The sequence below is a fragment of the Cupressus sempervirens genome, chromosome 4, assembly GCF_028749045.1.
Source record: "Cupressus sempervirens isolate cs-2001-9-10 chromosome 4, ASM2874904v1, whole genome shotgun sequence".
Taxonomy (NCBI): Eukaryota; Viridiplantae; Streptophyta; class Pinopsida; order Cupressales; family Cupressaceae; genus Cupressus; species Cupressus sempervirens.
Window position 1 is genome coordinate 505945839 of NC_143121.1, and position 19676 is coordinate 505965514.

At 36.4% G+C, this 19676-nt stretch overlaps 1 protein-coding gene across 1 annotated transcript; it reads right to left on the reverse strand.

The window, feature by feature from the left end:
- LOC149562153 (Exostosin family protein) lies at positions 1–19321 on the reverse strand. The gene is made up of 3 exons (XM_089825689.1): positions 18457–19321; positions 803–1056; positions 1–726 (listed from the first exon to the last, which is right to left on the reverse strand). Exons 1-3 carry the CDS (start codon positions 19055–19057, stop codon positions 175–177), a joined length of 1407 nt encoding a protein of 468 aa, XP_089681815.1. The 5' UTR covers positions 19058–19321; the 3' UTR covers positions 1–174.
- Positions 19322–19676: the final 355 nt, after the last annotated feature.

The following is a 19676-nucleotide window of genomic DNA, read 5'->3' on the forward strand; positions in this document are numbered from 1 at the left end:
TAGAGAAAAATCATACTTCAACTTTTCTACACTATTATGCAACATTATACCCAGCGATTCCAGAATGTAGCTGTAAATTGACATTTCAGATTTTTGGCAAGGGAGGACTGGTTTAAGGCAAATTATCATTAATGAAGAATATGTCACTGTAGTTCCTATGCAATAATTTTCAAATCAAGTGCAATGACATCGAAGAGGAATATGAGTTCCATTTGGCTTTCTCTGCTCTCGAACAATCATTTCCTTGATTGTAGGTACCTTAAACAGAATCTTTTTCCAGATGTGACTGACTGCACCGTCTGTGACAGCAGGGCCAATGCCCCCGGGATGATCATTCTCGTATTCAAAAATGTGCTGAACTTGAGACATAATCTCACGCATTTTCCTTTGCTGTGTTGCACTTATGGCTTTAAGATGATTAACAAGCCATTTTGGTTGCAATGCATCATGCATCGAAACAAAAACAGAAAATTCTGTATAGTCGATCATGCCCTCAAATGGAAGCTCAATGTTGTCACTGATAATAACTGGAACACACAAGCTAGCGATTGCATCAAAAAGGCGACAAGAAGTGGGGGTATCTCCAGCTGGATGCAGGCAAAATTTCGCATTTCGCATACCTTGTATAGATTGCTCACGGCCCACACTATTGGGAAATCCTTCTTCAATGACAAAATGTGGTTCCTTTTCCAGTAGGCTCCACAATTTTTCCCGCACCAGGCCACCCTGCCAATCAAACAATCTACATTATCTTTTGACAACTTCCAAATTCAAAACTTAAACAGAAAAAAAATTCAAGTACCCTATGCCTGTGTCTTGCTCCTTTGAAGTAAAGCAGAGTTTCTCGTGGGTGATCCTCGGAGATGTTTAGTGTGGGAAGCAGATGTGTGTATGGTACAATGACATCTTTCAGTAAGGACACTTGAGTGTGTTGAATCATTCCTGTTGCATCGTCAGTTGAAGCTTTTGAATCTTCCATGTACCATCCTCCAAAGTCAACAACAAGCAGCAATGCTGAACATATCTCTTTACGTACATGCCACAGTGCAACTGGGTCTGCCAAACAGCGCTTGACCATTTTAATTCAGTGCCTGAGAAAGAAAAATGTTCCAAATAAGCTGCTAACTCTTTGCAGACTCGGAAACTTTCCCCACAAAACAAGTCAAGCAACATTATATGGCCATTGCCAGATTATAATTGCACATCACAACAAACTAAATAAAGTATTGTGATAATGGTGGTATAGCTTATAGAAATCCTTTAATTCATACATTAGCAACCACAGGTCTTGTGAAGACACACTAAGAATTTTATTCAAATCAAAGGCTGCTACAGTACCCAAATCATTTCAAAACAGCACAATAAATTCACATGTGACAAACGTGAACTGCGAGCAAATAAATGGATATAATACAAATGGCTGCATCAGAGCAGTCTAAAGTTCTATAAGTTTTACACTTCCATTGAAACTAAGAAAAAGTAAGAGACCACAGGATAAGCCATCTCATGGCAAAAATTGAAGTTAAAACAAACTCAGCTAGCAAAATTCCACAATCATAGGATGTTCAGAACTGTAACATATGACGTACTGTCAAAAACAATATTCTTCTTAAAGGAACTCTATCATCTTCAACAAACATTCACCTCTCTGTCTAATTTTTTTCTGCGAAATTTAGAATCCAATTCTTTATTATTACTGTATATTATGGTGCAACAGAACCAACTGTAACATATCAATACACTTATCATCGTCATGAGATGCAAAAAGCATAAATTCTCACCATGCACCACGATACTACCCACACAATGGACTTGTTATCATCATCATGAAAAGCATAAGGCATATATATTCATATATTCTTTAACATTCTTATCATTATTTTCAGCAAACTTACTCTAAACCAAACAAACTTAGACGTCTCATTCTGTTTCAACTGCCAATGAATTTTAGTCTTTTACAACATTCTTACGTGTTATATTTCCCCCAAGAAATAATAGAAGTAAAATTGCAGAGAAAAGAATCAAATCTTCTTTTTTGTATTTGATGTTTCAATAAAATTAATGGCAATACTAGAACTGTGTAACCTAATGGAACCCTGATTTTTTCCAAAAAAAATTGAGCCTCGATTTAAGAAAAAATGTTGGAGACTTGATGAAGTATTGTGTAAAAAGCAATGTTGTCTGGGGACAAATACACCATTCATGGGATTCATCTAATAAGCATTCTCATCAAATCTCTATCCAATATGGAGCTTTGGTAACCCATAATTGATCCACGAAAATGTTCAAGTTCTGACACAAAACAAAGATGGTGATATATCCAGACTTCTACATTGAACTTTCATCATTTATAGAGGCTGCAAATAAAGATACAGATAACTGAGACTAAAAGCGATTAACACTCGATGTATTGAGAGAGAGTAATATGGAAGATGCCAAAAAATAATGTAAGAGCTTGATACAGTACGCAGTATACAGAGATGGAATCAATGGCATAAGGATCGACAATCTTATATCAATTAAATAATAATTTGAATAACATAAGAAGTCAGGTTATCAGATTAGGAGAATCAGATTAGAGATACAGGAAAGAGGAGACTCAAGATCAGCTTACAGAGCAAACCGAAGGTCAAGTACTGAATCAGTTACTTTGTAATTGAGACAAGGTAAATCTCTTAACAGAGTGATCCTAACAGACCTATGTAAACCTCCTAACAGAATTCTTACTTTATTGTGAGTGCAAAATCCTTTAACAAGGTGAGACCTAATAGTCTCTTAAGCTTTTAACAAGGCAGACATTTCACAGGGTAGATCATATTTTATGATCAAACATTGTAACTTTAACAGGTTAACTTTATTGTTGCAACAGTGAAGATTTGTGGGTTTCATCCCCACCCCACTTTTACCTTCATCTTGAAGTGTTTCTAGGTAACCAAATCATTGTGTTATGTGTCGAACTTTTATGGATGTGATGCATTTCATTAATGTTTCAGCATTACTGTTTTATTGATAAATCTATGTGATGATTTGGATATAAATTAATGGAATTGGTTTTGAAGTCAAAAGTTTAAGATCCTGATTCAAACCCCCCACGTCTCAGTATATTGTTTCTCATATACTTATTCCAATAATTGGTATCAGAGCCGAGTTCTCTTGTTAGGAAGCCTAACAGCTTGAGAGGATCACATCATGGAAATGGAAGTGTATAAGATGGGAAAAATCATTGAGAATCAGATTGATTGAAATCCAGATTGTGTTGCAACAATTAGAGACAGCAAAAGAAGAATTGAGGAAAACCTTAAAGAGAAAAAGAGAGATAGCTATTCAGCTAAATGACACTCAATACACAGAAGTTGACATAGAAGGACTTCTAGATAGTGGAAAGATTGGTAACAATGAAGAAGCAATGACAGAACTGCTAGAGAAGAACAGTAACATGGTGAAAAAAGCAAAAGATCTCAAGACAGAACACGAAATTCAATGAGTTGCACTATGTGAAGCAATCAAACAAAAGAAGAAAGCAATGGAAGATAAGAACATGGCTGAAGAAGACAAAAGGCAAATGGCTAGCAGACTTGAAGAAACATCATTTGAAGTTCAAAAGCTTACAAATAATCAGCTTGATATGATAAATCAATTAGTAATTGCAAAACAGGAAACAAATAGAAAAGATGTGGAGATCACAAATCTAAGGTTACAGAATGGGCAATTGAAAAATGAGTTAAAGCATGAAAAGGAACTTGTAGAGAGGATAAACAAACCAAATGAAGCAATTAAGCATTTTGAAGACATAATGAAGTCACCTAGAGCAAAAGACACCTCTAGACTTGGAGAACAGAGGACAACAAAGGAATGCAAAATCAAAAGGCAAACCTACATGTCATCACTGTGGGAAAATTGGACACACAACCAATATTTGCAGAAGCAAAAGTGGTAAGCAAATCCCTAAACCTAAGTCAAGTGGTAATTGTTTTAATTGCAAGAAAACAGGACATCAAACACATGAATGTAGATCAAAGAACAATGACTCAACCGGAAAGGTATCTAGATTCCAAGGTCATTGCTACAATTGTCAAAAGTATGGACATAGAGCTTATGAGTGCAAACTTAAGAAGAAGTCACACTAGGGACCTAAAAAACAAACTCATACAGCAAAGAAAGGCAACTCCTACAATTGGGATTACAACACATGGTATAATTGTTATTATTGTGGAGAGTATGGACACATTCCAGAGAATTGCATCAAGACGCATTTAAAAGGAAATTACAAGAAATGGCTAAATGGAGAGAGAATTTGTTTCAGTTATCTCAAAGTTGAGCACATCAGTAAGAACTACAAAACTAGGACACCAGCACCGGCACCAGCACCAAGCAATGGAAATGACAAACCAAAAGGAAATAAGACATGGATAGAGATAGTAAGAGCTAGAAGCAGCAGAGTAGAAGACACTGTGATCACCCACCCTGATGGAGCAAGTGATCACATTACATCTCACTAAAGAAAAAAGGTATGTAGGAATTGCATACTCAAAGTTATATTTTACATCAATTCCTAGCATAAAAGTGATGAAAAGTTATATCTGCATAAATAAACATGCATTAAGAACTCTTAAAATTTAGAAAATCAGAAAGTATCGAGCATCAGTGGTACAGCCCATGTTGACCGAGCCATGCAATATAGACTGAGTGATCAAGGAAGATTACATAATGACCGAGTGAAATGGTTATGACTAAGTGAATAACCTTGACCGAACTAAAGTAAAGACCGAGCTAGCTGTCATACACTATCTGAGTACGAAGACATTAATTGCAGACCTAAAATGAATGATCGAAGATATTTATCGAATTTGAACATTCATTTTTATTCACCAAACGATCAGAGAGCTCACGAGAAGATTTAAAGGTGATAGAAGCGATTTCAACGACCAGAGCAGAGAATCTCAGCAAGTTATCAACGAATTTGTAAAGTAAATATTAGTCTCAGTGCAGAGCAAAGTATTCAATGAAGGTATTTTTGAAAGTTTTTGTTCAAAACCCTAGTTCACAATGGTTTTTGGGAGTGAAATGACAAAGGATAGCAGTGCACAAATCATTAGGAATGATCAGAGACCTTCACCAAATTTCAAAAATACAGTTAATATTGAAACCCATGTTGATGATGTTGGAGCGTTGTCATCAATTCCACCCAGAGTCTTGACTGTGCAAGACATCAAATCATGCTATCAATGTAAGATTGGAGAGATTGGAGAATTTGAAATTAGAGCAGCATATGAAATGCTAGGTGTTGATGGAATTCTAAGAGATGAATTCAAGATCGTTGCTGACAAAGGGCTTGCCCATGCCCTAGGATTTCCAAAAGTTTTCAAGAACAAATGGATCAAGATTGTGCTAAGTCGAGTTCATGAAATGAAAGTTTGGTTGGAAGGTGGGCCAATCAAGATCAATAAGGCAATCATTTGAAGGGTAACTGGGTACCCTACATTGAATCAACCGAAGAGCATAAGGAGCGAAACCAAGAATGAAATTGAAAACTTGACCAGGGCGAAGTGGAATGATCGCGTATGTCAATAGACAGCATTGAGGATCCATTAATTGAATTTGTTGTTCGTGTGATCGTGCACAGGTTCTATCAATCGAGCAAATTGAACAGCGTACCTTGCGTAGCAGTTGATTTGGGCTACAAAATTGTGAAAAAAGATCATTCGTACGATCTTATTAAGCTCCAATTGCATCAACTTACAAAGAACCTAGAGGCAGTAAGAAAAGCAAAGAACACCTCTTGTAAGTTTGTTCCCTATTAGTTTGCATATTTTTCTATGTATAAAATTATTTTCCTACCATTGGAAGGATTGGATGGGATACGAATAGGACTGTTGTGGAACAGTTAAAGGACCTAATAGATAGGTTGGGAAAGAATTTTGAGGCAGTACTGGACAACTACTTTGAAGAGTTTAAAGTCAAAGTGAAGAACAAGATGAGGATTCCAAAGTCTATTGTAGACAAATATTATGATGATGTTTCATTGTGGACATAGGTTTTGTGTATGCACAGGCAATATTACCGAGGGTAGCATGGTTAAGGCCAATGCCCTATGAGGTAAATGTTGATGATGTAAAAAAGCAGTTACTGCACTATTGGCAAAAGATGTTGGATGCTAGTGTCAAGCAATTTGGCACATATGAGATTGTTAAGGCCAAGCTAACTGCAGATGCTGACACACCTAAGGCGGAAAAGCAAAGGAAGAGAAAAGTTGTCGAGGCTAGTAAGAAGGAACAAGGAGAAGTGTCAAGACAACCCTCAGAGGCCGAGGTAGGCAAAGTCAAAGAGTTTGTAGTTGTTAAGACGAAGGCCACAAAACAAAGAAAGGTTGTAATAATTGAACCTAAGGTGAAGGCCAACCTTGACAAAAACGTACAAGAAATGGTGACACCACAAAGGCCAAAGGGCAAGGTGATCATCACCAAAAGGAGGTCAGCACAACCTCCTGTCGAGCTATTACCTGGGAGTCCATCTAAGAAAAAGAAGCAGGCAAAAGATCAAGTCAAGCCAAAGAGGAAATTGATCGTTGCACAAGAGGAGGAAGATGAAGAAAAGACCGAGTCTAATGAGACTAGCAAACTACAAGTAGTGAATAGACTCCCTCCAATGACTGTGGATCAGGTATGTAAAATTTTGGTAGAATCTAAAAGCATTATAGGATTCAAAGACATTAAGTATGATTCTTTGGACAATGATGATCAAGCTAAACTTGAAGGCACAATGATTATTATGATGATCAAGTTCAAACACACACCCCTGGAATTGGGCACTAGATTTCCAATGGGATTGTACAATAAAGTGGATGCCAAATGGAAATGGGCATTGTCCACTGAATAGCAAATAAGAGAAACAACATTCACACAAGTTATGCTAGATTTGGATAAGACACATATGTCTATAGCCCTTAATGATTTTGTTAAGAAGTTTATGCCGAGGGACAAGGCACATAAAGTTTTGAAGAATAAAGTTCATGAAATTGAGCAAGACAGTATAAGAGTATGGAAAGAAGCATTTGGAATGCTTACACCATCAGATGAGGAGAGGGAAGGCCAAGATGCTATAGAATTTGAAGATGAATACAAGCAAGAAGTGGCCAAGCTGACAACAGAAATTCAGCAACTTATCATTGAGTATGAACAAAAGGACACTGTCACAATTGAAGATGACACTGACACCCCTCCACCTAATCCTAATATACTGACTGAAGAGAAAATTCAAGGTTTGATGAAAGTGATGGAACTCTAAAAATTTTGCAAAATTTAGGTCCCATTTATGATGTTAAAGAAAAGGGGATAATCATTCATGCCAAAGTCAAAGACATAACAAGAAATGCATACATTGTTGAATATGCATTGATATAATAATTTTATCATTAATATGAATATATTTGATATATGTTTAATTGCTGAAGGCAAAATCTGAAATAGCTTTGATATAAGCTACAGATATGAATATCAGTTAGAGATCTTAAGAAGGCTTCAGATTTGAAGAACTTGAAACAGCAATTAAAGTGTGTGAATCAAGAAAAACCCTGAAGCATCACACTAGCATACAGAACAATATGAATACTCTCAGATCACAGAGGCAAGACACAACAAGTAGCAGCAGCAGCAACAGGAGAGACTCGGATGGAGTCTTCAAATTTCTGCAAAATTTAGGACTCGATTGGTAATCATAAAGAGTAGAATTAACAAAGCATTTACATTGACCAAGTTTTGCAGCAAACATATCATTCTTAGTCAAAGTCTGTCAAAGTGATACTGATACTGCAATCAAGATACAACAGCACATAATATTGAATTGACTTATAAATGTTTGAAGTCTCAAGCCATAGTGATATGTACAAACAAAATATGGTATATTGGTCGAAAAACCATTTATTCAAAGGAGTACAATCTCAAAGTAAGACCAAGTTGGAAACGGTAAATAAGAAATCTCAGATTTCAGCCAATGATGGAAATCAAAGGCTTCAGCGATCAGCACCACAACAGCACTTGAATGGAGTAAAGCTACAATAGTAGATTAAATGAAATATGTTTATCACAGGATAGAACAAAATCATGGGTTTCAGACCTATGTCAATGAAGAGTCACAATAAGCATAAGGAAATCGCTGACTTGGCTGAGTCTCACCCTAGTGTTCCCGCACTGAATACACAATGGATATGATAACAATAATCTTGAAGAGAATATTTTACATTAATGGAGGAAGTGATGAATTGGACTAATTCTGAAAAGTGTCATTACCTATTTTCAGAGCCTTGGTACAGAAGCATTGAGTTTTGTATTGGCCTCCAACAGTGACATTTACGAGATACGGTGTTTGGAGGTAGACATAAGCCCAGGTCCAATAGCAGAAGTTCCTCAGTGAATTAGAGTAATTCTATTGCGCTTGATACTATATATCAAAATTCATTTAAGGAAGACACGAGGATTGCCTTCTGTGTTATACATAAAACTCTTTCCTTCTCACCCGACTTCTCGCAGAAGCAAAAAGCCGATTCTGAAGTGTGAAGGCAGAGAAGAAAACAACAGCTGGAGGAACATGTCTTGCGCAAAAGCATGTTTTCGAATGCACGTAACCGATGAAGAAACATTACAAATATAAAGATTTGTGTTTGATTCGTAAAAGGGAAGGTATTAGATGCACAACAAAATATTTATTAAAAGATTAAAGTCATTAAAAGTTGTAGCTACGACTATGTTAGAGTAGGATTATTTAAATAAAGAGGTGCAATTGGGCAAAATAAAAGTCACAACTTTAAAACAAGATAGGATATAAATATGAGTTTATTATTTCAGATAGATGATTGTAAGAGACATATCCGAACATTCAGACATTCAATAGAAAAGAAGTATTTTATATTTACTGTATGGAGAGATAAGGGCAATAATATGATTTTATAATAAAATTCCATTATTTTATTTTAATAATAAAATAAAATGTCTTTTGTTTACCTTTAATGGCGTGGAGATTTAAACTGCAGGCGAATCGTCCTTCATAATTATATTTTAAAATTCTACATATGATTTTGTTATCAGATAAGTAGACATGGTCAATTAAGCATTTTAAGTTTGACCATCAAAGGTGTTGTGAAATATTTAATTGTTTCCACAGCTGTGTCCAATTTGTCTCAGTAGAGTTAAAATTCAATCTGGACTAATTTAAGATTGCATCATAATTGGTCTGTCGCATCTAGATTATCAAAATTATTGGCAGTACAAATGCATTGAACATTATGAAGTTGTATGTAAAAATTCTCCGAAGTTGACTCTATCACCCGGATAAGCGAAGGCACTTGTCTTTTATTTTAAGTCAGAAAATCTATAATATTCCTCCTCCAAGCATCAAATTCGTTATTTACAAAATTTATACAAAACATTCAATCATCAAGTATTCAGCATCCAGTTTCAGTTTCATTCTTATTGAGTTCAAGGATCTTGCCAGCCGAGGAACTTGCAAAGTTTAAATTCACTATAAGAAAACCCTTGAATTGAGTAGTCAGCGTTCAAGGTGAAGGTTTACCCGCCTGGGTGTAGCGGAGCCCGAAGTGCAGGGGAATCTAAGTGATTTTCGTTCGTTGGCCAAAACTGCTTGAGAAGTCCTATTAGAGAAGTGGCAGGCTCTTGGATTTCCAATCTGCGGTTTTGGGAACCAACAGAAAGACTCAAGAAAATCTCTAAAAACCCAATTTTATTATAGGTAGTTGAATATCCAAAGCTTGAAGTCAAGAAAACTAATGATGTTATAGTCAAACCAGTTATAGAGGCTACAAGTGTCAAGCAACTTGGTAAGGCATTAATTGTATATATGCCACCAATTTGTATGCAAATTTTGAACAAGGAAGTAAATTTTGAGAAAGATTCATGCACTAAAATGATAGAGAACGAAGTCACATAAAAAGAGCAAGAGGCCACTCAAGCTCTTATTCAATTGCCGAGTGCAAAGGTTGCAGAACCAACACAAGTGACACCTATGCAACAGGTGATATCTACACCAATGCAGCAACCAAAAGAGAGATCAAGTGAGAAAGGGAAGCAATTGCAACTATCACTACCAAGTGATATACCCTCCAGATCTCAGGTTGTGACTCATGCAGAGGAGGATGATGAGTCAGTGAATCTTGATGAGGTAATTACATTGCCTACATATGATTTGAATAATCTTACACTAGAGCAAATGCAAGAATTGCAAATCTTGTTGAGTCATAAGGCAAAACAAGAACAGCTGAAAAGAGAGCAAAAGAGAAGACAAGTATTACATACTGTCAAGGATATTTTTACAGATGCATTTGGAATCACAAATGTGACTAATCAGCATACAATTTTGGACCAGCTAGTGTATGTAGTTGATAGAGTTTAGACAGATGATATAGAGACAAATGAGAAGCTATTACAATCGTCTAAAAGGAGAATGGAGCATAGGGTATTACAGAAAGTCTCACATGAACTTGTACAAAGACAAGCCGAGCTTTCTACATCTATTACACAATTGGAAACAATTTTGAAGACCATAAATCCTTTATATTTGAAATTGTGTGATATAAATTTCTTTACATCGGATACTACAAGCTCATTAGAGCTATTGTATGTAGGCATGAAAGCTAATGTTCTCACATTGGGCAAGAACGCAAGTTCAAGCTTATACTCTTACATTGAACCGACATTCAATCAAAAGAACTTAGCCGAGCTCACAACTAAAGATGCAGAGATTATGCATAAGTTGGTATTGATTCAACTTCAATTACTGCCACATTTAGAGATAATTCAGAAGGTAATCTTTGCTAGAGATATTTTGAAGAAAGCGACATTTTTCAAACGTTGCAGGATTTATTCACCTAGCTACCGAGCTAGAGATTCAATTTCAGATTTTGGAACAAGTACAGGAAAGATGGAATATTGGCTATGCCAATATTGTGGCACGTCATCAACAATTCTTTGAGAAGTATCAACTAACACCAAAAGCCCCAAGTTCCATTAGTGACAAATACAAGGGAGAATGATGAGAAAGAATAAAAGGGGGGATGAAATAATGAGAAAGGGTGAGATAAGAACTAACGGGGGAGATATGATACAACAACAGATATCATAGATCAGAGATATCAGATTGAACAGAACCAGATTTTGGTCTCAAGGGGAGAATACAATTTTGAACAAAATGATTTCATGACAGTCTTTTTGTCACTAATGTCAAAGGGGGAGATTGTTGATCTCTAAGCCTATGTTGTTGATTAGTGTCCAAACACTTAGTCATTTGCAAGTCATTTACTAGGGAAGATTACAAGGTTATCACAGCGACCGAGTTATCTAGTAAAGGCCGAGCATACAATACTTATACCGAGCAAGATAGTGATTGTCAAGCACTCAGTAGAGACCGAGCAGATATGGGAGCCGAGCAAAAGTATGAGCCAAGCAATATAATGAAAACCGAGCATATTGAAAAGTAATCAAGAGTCGAGCAAACAAGCATATAGAAGCCGAGTAACAGCATGAAGATTTATGCATGACCAAGTGTCAGAGCATTCAAGTGCCAAGTAGGTTAGTTTTGATATGAGAGTTTGTAATGGCACAAACTCATATGTAAACCGTTTTGGCCAACATTTCTATGACATTTAATATTTGTAGAGCCAGATAAGATATTGATTATGTGTCATTACAGAATGTAATGATCCCAAGGTGTACAATTCAACCAATCAGAAAAAGGGATGTAAATAGCAAAAGATGATGAGGTTTAAGCCGTCGATCAAGATCGAGAACCTTCACATGAAGTATATTTAAGGAGGATTCTTACCCTAGAATCAATGTGTGTTGAAATGCGTAAGAATATATGCGCATGTGAAGGAGTGAAGGCAAAGTTCAAGAGCATATCAAGCAGAGAGCAATCAAAGTAGTGAAGGACTGAATAGAGTTATTAGATTAGGAGAATCAGATCAAAGATACAGGAAAGAGGAGACCCAAGATCAGCTTGCAGAGCAAACCGAGGGTTAGGTACTAAATCAGTTATTTTGTAATTGAGATAAGGTAAATCTCTTAACAGAGTAGTCTTAACAGACCTATGTAAACCACCTAACAGATTCCTTACTTTATTGTGAGTGCAAAATCCTTTAACAAGGTGAGACCTAATAGTCTCTTAAGCTTTTAACAGGGCAAACATTTCACAAGGTAGATCATATTTTATGATCAAACATTGTAACCTTAACAGGTTAACTTTATTATTACAAAAGTGAAGATTTGTGGGTTTCATCCCCACCCCAGTTTAACCAAATCATTGTGTTATGTGTTGAACTTTTGAGGATGTGATGTATTTCATTAATGTTTCAGCATTACAGTTTTATTGATAAATCTATGTGATGATTTGGATATGTATTGATGGAATTGGTTTTGAAGTCAAAGGTTTAAGATCCTGATTCACCCCCCCTCTCAATATCTTGTTTCCCATATACTTATCCAACAGTGTCCTTCCATTTACAGAAGTGTGTGACCTGTTCTGTTAAACATATTCTTATCTTAAAATAATCTCTTTCATTTTAAAAGTTTATTATATCAAACTTTGAAAGATTGCCGATGACATCTTTGATATCCCTGCATATATCCTTTTTCCGCGGACTTCATACACTTGCATTTTTTTCTTCATATAATCGCATGTGGGTCATATCCTTGTTATCGCCGAATGACGTTGGCTGCTTGACAGTAATTCCCGTCTCCTCCTATTTTGTAGTCACTATATTGAAGGATGCCGACGACTGACGTGTTTTCAAAAACATACAAACTGGCCTGAAATGAGAAATACAAATCGAACTATGGCATACATCATCATGTCTATGTTTATACTCAAGAACTTGACACTGCTGGAGATTCCTGTTTCGTGCATTTACAATGATAAATCTTGTTCCATTCATCTGCGTTAATGAAGAGAAATTTCTAGACAACACTGCTGGGAATATAGTGACATGACACCATAGATAATATGACATGGCAGCATGAATCATTCTTGTGTGGTTGCTGACTGAAGACTTTCAATAACATATGTTTGACGTTGCTGGATATACTTCCATTCATTATATTCCAATCGAGCTTGCTAGTCATTCTTCCACGCGGATTTCAAGAGATTGATACCCACAATAGGGTCTTCAAACGTTAGTCGCTGGAGATGACTCACACAATTTGTATATACACAGAAGCAAGTATGACTATAGTTGACTCTCCAAAATAACAGTGTCAGTCTTTGTTTATCAAGTATATACTTCCCATCAGTGTGTGCATGCCATCGGTCTTTGCCATTCCAGATGTTTCCATGCGTTCATTGGTCTTCCTATAAACCACAACATGTATGTTTCCTAATACAAACTGTTGTTTATTTACAGGATGTATATATACAGTTATCTTGCGACTCGAGACCATCTTCAATACATACACTTATGTCTTGTTGGAGATGATATATAGTTTAATTGTATTTTTCCGCTTATTGTGTCCAGACTACAGATTTGACTGGGTACCCATGGTTTGACTGTAGATTTTCAAACAATAGCTGCACATAGCCACTTTCTTTCCTTCTTCCACATAATAGACTCCAATTAAAGCTTCCATAACATCTGTTAATGACTTGCCTACTCCATTGATTCATCATCACTGTCTTCAAGATGAGTGCTCTTATGTTTCACCAATTCTTTTAGTGAGCTGGGCTCCACATCATTAAGCAAATCTGTATTAAGCTTCATTTGTATCCTCATCAAAGACTGGAAGCACACCAGGAGCAGCCCATCTAGATAGAGTAAAGCAATCAGCCTGAATATAGACTGCTGCCACATGTATATTATTGCAGTAAGTCACTATCATTGCTAGTGCTGTTGACCATATAGCTATCAATTTTGATTTGTAATTATAGATCAGTGAGTCTCATGTTTGCTTGGATCATGCTCTTCATATTTTCAAGTCTTTCCAATGGTATCATCCTGTTTATCAAGAATTATTCCAGCAATTTCCAGATTTTTTCAAGTCAAATCTAAGTTTGAGTCTCCCTCTTCATCATCAATTACATCTGTAACTAGTTCTTTTCCGTTGTTATCACTGACAGGGACTTTTCCTGTAGCCCCATCTGCAGCATTCTCTGAAACCGATTGTGCCTTCTTTGCTAGAGAAACACTCTAATTCAAGGGGTCAGCTTCATCTTATGCAATAATGGAGCCTCTAACGTAAGAGCTCCATCACGTATGTTGGTTTTTGTGTCTTTGCACCCAATCGGCTACTTGGCAATCAAATTGGTTGAGGCTATCCACTTCTCTATGCTGGTTTTTGTGCCTTTGCACCCAATTGACTAGTTGGCAATTCAATTGGTTGAGGCTTCATATCTCCCACTTGACCTACCACTTGACGGGGTAGTCTTAGTGTTTAGATGTTGATTCCACATTCTCTTGGATATTGATTCCATATCCTCTTGGATGTTGATTGAGTCACCTTGGGATGTGGAATGCTGCAATGTGTCAGTCTTGCTCCAACTCTTGCATTGATAAGAGATCATGATCATGGGTTATTGTCCAGTTTCCATCATTGAGGAAACTCTATCCTTGTTGGCGACCATATTACACAATACAGTTAAGTCTTCTGCATGTGTTGCTATGCTTTGTGCATTGGTGTTACCTACCCTGAGTGTCTTTGTGTTTTGTCATGACATCTTAAGTGCATAGTACACATACGGTTAAGTCTTCTGCATGTGTTGCTATGCTTTGTGCATTGGTGTTACCTACCCTGAGTGTCTTTGTGTTCTGTCATGACATCTCAACTGCATAGTAACGTAATGCAGCTTGTTGATGTTGCACTTACATTGCCACAAAAGCCGTTAGTCCAATTTTGACAGCTAATGTCTTGGGTGAAAGAATTGGTGCATTATAAAGTTCATTGGGCTTTTCATGGCACTTTAATGCCATTCTGTAAGAAGATGACACAGTTTTTATGCTATTATAAAAGATTGAAAAGGATGTAATTCCATTTTGTTAGAAAGGCAATGGCCGTAAGCTTCTTGCAGTGTGCATTTGTTATTAGCCTTAGGGTTACATTCCTGGTTTATTATTGAGAGCAACCACCAGAGCTTCAAGATGGAGTGCAAATATCTTGGGGTCATATCTTTGATATACGTTTCCAATGTATTGTGCTTGTCAATAACCAACTGCTCTAGGGGTTTTTTAAGTAGAAGTGAGGGAACAAGATCTAATGGAAGGTTGTCGCTCCAAAATTTCAACTAAAAGGGGTCTTATCTCCATTCTTGCACATTATCTCCAAAATGTTGTCCAACTATGACATTTTCACTCTTTCTACTAGATCGATTCTCTAGTATGAAGGTTCAACCTATAAGTATGAAGGCGGGACAAGAATTGCAGGCCCTAGCACTTGAAGGGTGTAGGCTCAGCTTTATCTCCTCGTCCAATCAGATCCAGTTAATGTGAATGAGGACCTAAGGAGCAATATAAGGCTCTTCTATACCTATTATAAATCTGATGGTAAAGTTTTAGCCAATTTGCATGTCTGTCACTTTTGAAGGCTTCTAGGAATTGGAAGATTAAACCATTCAGATTTCTTATGTTCCTTCCATACACAAATCAAAGCACCGACAAAGGAATTGTTATGGCATATGCTTCCCTCTCTAGCAGGAATCAAAGGGGAAGATCAATCAATGAAGACGAGGCTTGGGTAGAGGAGGTAGTTGACACAAGACATGCCTCACCAAGTGGCAATGCGAAATGAAGATTGGTGTAATGTTTAACACATCTAGTTTGATACTATGTTTTTTACTGTTCTGTGTATATGTTAACTGTAGTTTTGATGTCTACATGAGTGTGTTGTCTAGGGTTTCAAGAGGTTTGCGGCTAATGTAATTTTTAACAATCTGATGTATTATCTTTTATTAGCAGGTGTCTTCTTTTTGGAGGAATTTTTGATAGCTACTACTAAGTGAAAAAGTATGTTCTATAACTGTTTTTATATCAAGGATGGGGGTGCTATAGAAACTCCATTATAGTATTTGAGAAATTTTTTTAAAAAAACAATTAATGAGTACATGAAAGAGATTGGAATTAATAATTTCTTGTCTACTTTGTGATGTGAAACTTCCTAAGCTACTAAAGTCATAAGACTTGGTCGTGCTCACTCGAAGATTATGTTTTCCTTCTCTGTCTCTATCTAGAGAAATTCACTAGGGCAATACAATGGTCCCAAATCTTTAGCATTCTTGTACTTGTAATGTAATTTATATGCTATAAATTATATAATAAGCCCTTCATATATGTTGAGCCTAGTGAAAAATAATTCACATGCAATAACATTGTAGACAAAGATCATTTATAAGGGCTATAATTATCTCATAACCTAAAGTTCTGTGTAATGCCTTTTGTTTGTATTGTTCTGTTAAGGGAGCTATGGAATTAGTCCTCAAAGGCTAATGTAAGGCTTATCCGTTCCTTACCCAGAAGTTCTTATCAGAGCATATTAGATCAATTATGGGCCTGTTGAATGCACTTCTTCTGTTTTTGTTATCTTTTCATACTGTTACCAATAGATAGAAGAACTTGTCAATACTCTACAAGAAAGTTCAAAATTTGCTTGGAGTTAAAGTAGGTCACAAGATAACATGCACATAAGTTCCCATTCCGGTGTTCCAAGAAAATGCAAAGGAAAAGCCAGAATTTTTGGGCATAGGCTTATTAATTATTGGCCATGGTCAAAGTAGCAGCTTCAGCTCAGCTCTCACTACAACCTCGTATAACTCAAAAGATGGGAAGATTAATATCCTAATTCAGATCACTAATCTTGGTCTTTCTGAATTTAGTTTGATGCGCTTGTAGATTCTATATTCTGTCTAACTCTAAAATTTGGACTTTGAGCTTTTACTATAATTTCTGGCATCTGGGTTCTTAAACTGAAAATATGACATATAGAGATGCGAGTTATCAATATTTATATTAGCATTTTGTAAAGTTTCAAAGCTTGGCACCATGAACACAGTAGTTTTTTATTAGTCATTTCAACTTGTTTGTAATTGTTCAGTTGTCCAGTTGTTTATGTACTTGCAAGTAAGTGAAGTTTATGTAGCTTAATTATATTCATGTACTTATTTGTGCATCTGTCTTGATCTTTAAGACTGTTTTGACACCAAACGTTCTATTAGTTACTGATTCGTATGCCTCTATACCTGTCAAACCCCTGTAGTTTTTTATTAGTCATTTCAACTTGTTTGTAATTGTTCAGTTGTCCAGTTGTTTATGTACTTGCAAGTAAGGAAAGTTTATGTAGCTTAATTATATTCATGTACTTATTCGTGCATCCGTCTTGATCTTTAAGACTGTTTTGACACCAAACGTTCTATTAGTTACTGATTCGTATGCCTATACCTGTCAAACCCCTGTTCCTTCTGACAATATTACTCCACATTTCACATTCCTATTGTTGTGCAGGTCAATAATTACATCGAAAAGATCTGGATGGAGATGACAGACCAAAAGAAGCTTAAGCATAAAGTCTGCACATCAAGGTGAGAAGAGCAGCAAACATTAGCAGGGCATGACATGCATCAGGAATCTGATATTCAGAATCTATATTTAAGAATTATGTGTAACCTCTCATGCACATTTGAAGAATAGAATGGCGGCCTGGCCTAGCCTTGAGATGGAACAAGATCACTAAACAAGACAACTCTGGCGAACTTCTCCAGGTATTTACTCATTTCATGAAGTTATTTGCGATGGCAATTTGACTATTTTGCATCCTCTTGCCTTTTTGATGCAAACCAATTTAAACCTTAAGTTGTTGCCAAATAGCTTCAGCTTGTGGTAGATGTAGTTTTGTGAGTAGCTATGGTCAGTACTCATGCAAGGAATGCAAAGCACGTATAGTGGAAACAGATTAGAATTGTTTTAGAGCCAGCACATATATTCCTCAGGATGTAGATTAATTAACAAAATTCAATAATGAGTTTACTTCCAAGCCTGGCCATCAGGTTGAAACCCAATGGTACAAAGTTTAAACTTTGTAACATATAAGAACACAAATTTCCTTTACAGCTTCCGTAAAGGAGCCTTATCCTTCACTAACTGATGCCTAGCTGAGTACGGCCTAAAAGGATGTTCAATGACAAAATCTTAGGAGTGCATATTGTGACCCAATCATTTTCAAGTGACAATCTAACCAATACAAGTTGTCTCGCAAAACATAAACATAAAGTTTTGAAATTTAAGTGAAATGCAAATTGAGTACGTTGAAAAAAGTTCTATAGACCAAGTAAGATTAAAGCATTGAAAAAGAAAGAATCTATGAACATTAAAAAAACTCGTCAAGATTCAAGGAAACAAATAAGAAGCATAACAGTCGAGAGTGTTACTATTTTCCATAAGTGTTTCCTAACATTAGGGAAGTTTGCAAAGATGCGTACCAGTGAGAACAAAGACATGATCCCGGCCATTGGATGCTTTCCATGCAGGTGACGATTTGATGAGATCCACAACTTTTCGCTGTCTTAAATAATCTGCATTTTGTTGGGATTTATGTCGAAACTTGGCCTTACCCCTGTCCAGCTGCATCTCCGCACTCAGTGTAGCAAAGAACGGGACAAAGACGATATCCGCCTCCTCAGGCTTCCCCACCCGTTGCGCCAACCCATTTGAAGGGCTCAACAAGTCTGCCAGAAGCCAATATTCTGCGCTATATTGTTTTATCAAAGGGTTGTTTGGGTATGGCGGGTATTCCATCTTTGCATACCTTTTTATCATCTCCTTTTCGTGATCACCATTCCTCGAATCTGGTTTCGACCAGTAATCCTCCAGCAGCCCGTAGTTCATTTCTCTCTCCAGATCTGCAATGTATACTCTCAGTTTGTTTGGGAAGCCCTCGACCGGCCCACGTTGTAATTGTAATTGTAATTGTGGCTTTGGGACAAGACACATAGATGATGAGGAGAGATATACAACATAGGCAACAAAAGCGAGGGTCCCTATTGAACAAGAGACAAAGAGGAAGGGAGCCCTCGGTGCCATTAGGTCTGTCCTCCTCTGAATAATCTCATCCAGCAATCTTATCTTTACGTCGCCAAACGTGCATTAAAACACCCTCGTATTCTACTTCAAGGTCAGCTCAGAGCTTCGAACAAGACGTCTTAAATACCCAATGGCTTCTGCAGATGCTCTGCCAGTGTTGTTCTTAAGATCTCCGGTCTCTGTTCACATCAACTAAGAAAATGCAGTAGAAGGAAAAACCCCAACTAAGGAAAATACGCTAGGGAAAGATCCCGGACACTTTTCAGTGATCATTTAATATTCATATTTCTATTTTGATTTAATATTTCTATTATAATTTGATATTCAATTTTTTTCCAATATTTATCTAATAATTGTGACTTTAAAGTTGTTATCAATCTAAAATAAGAATATTATTTCATTCATTTGGTGAGTTTGTATATAAATTTAAAATTTTGACATAAAATTCTTTTAACAAACTATTTATTTGAGTTCTTATTGGTTACGAAAAAAATGCAAGGAGAAAAAATAATTAAGAGTAATGAGATTTCCACAATCCATCATAATTTCATTTTTTATTTCCAGATTAGATTGTGTATAAGTTTTTTCATCAACATTTTGAATCACACTATGTGGTCCA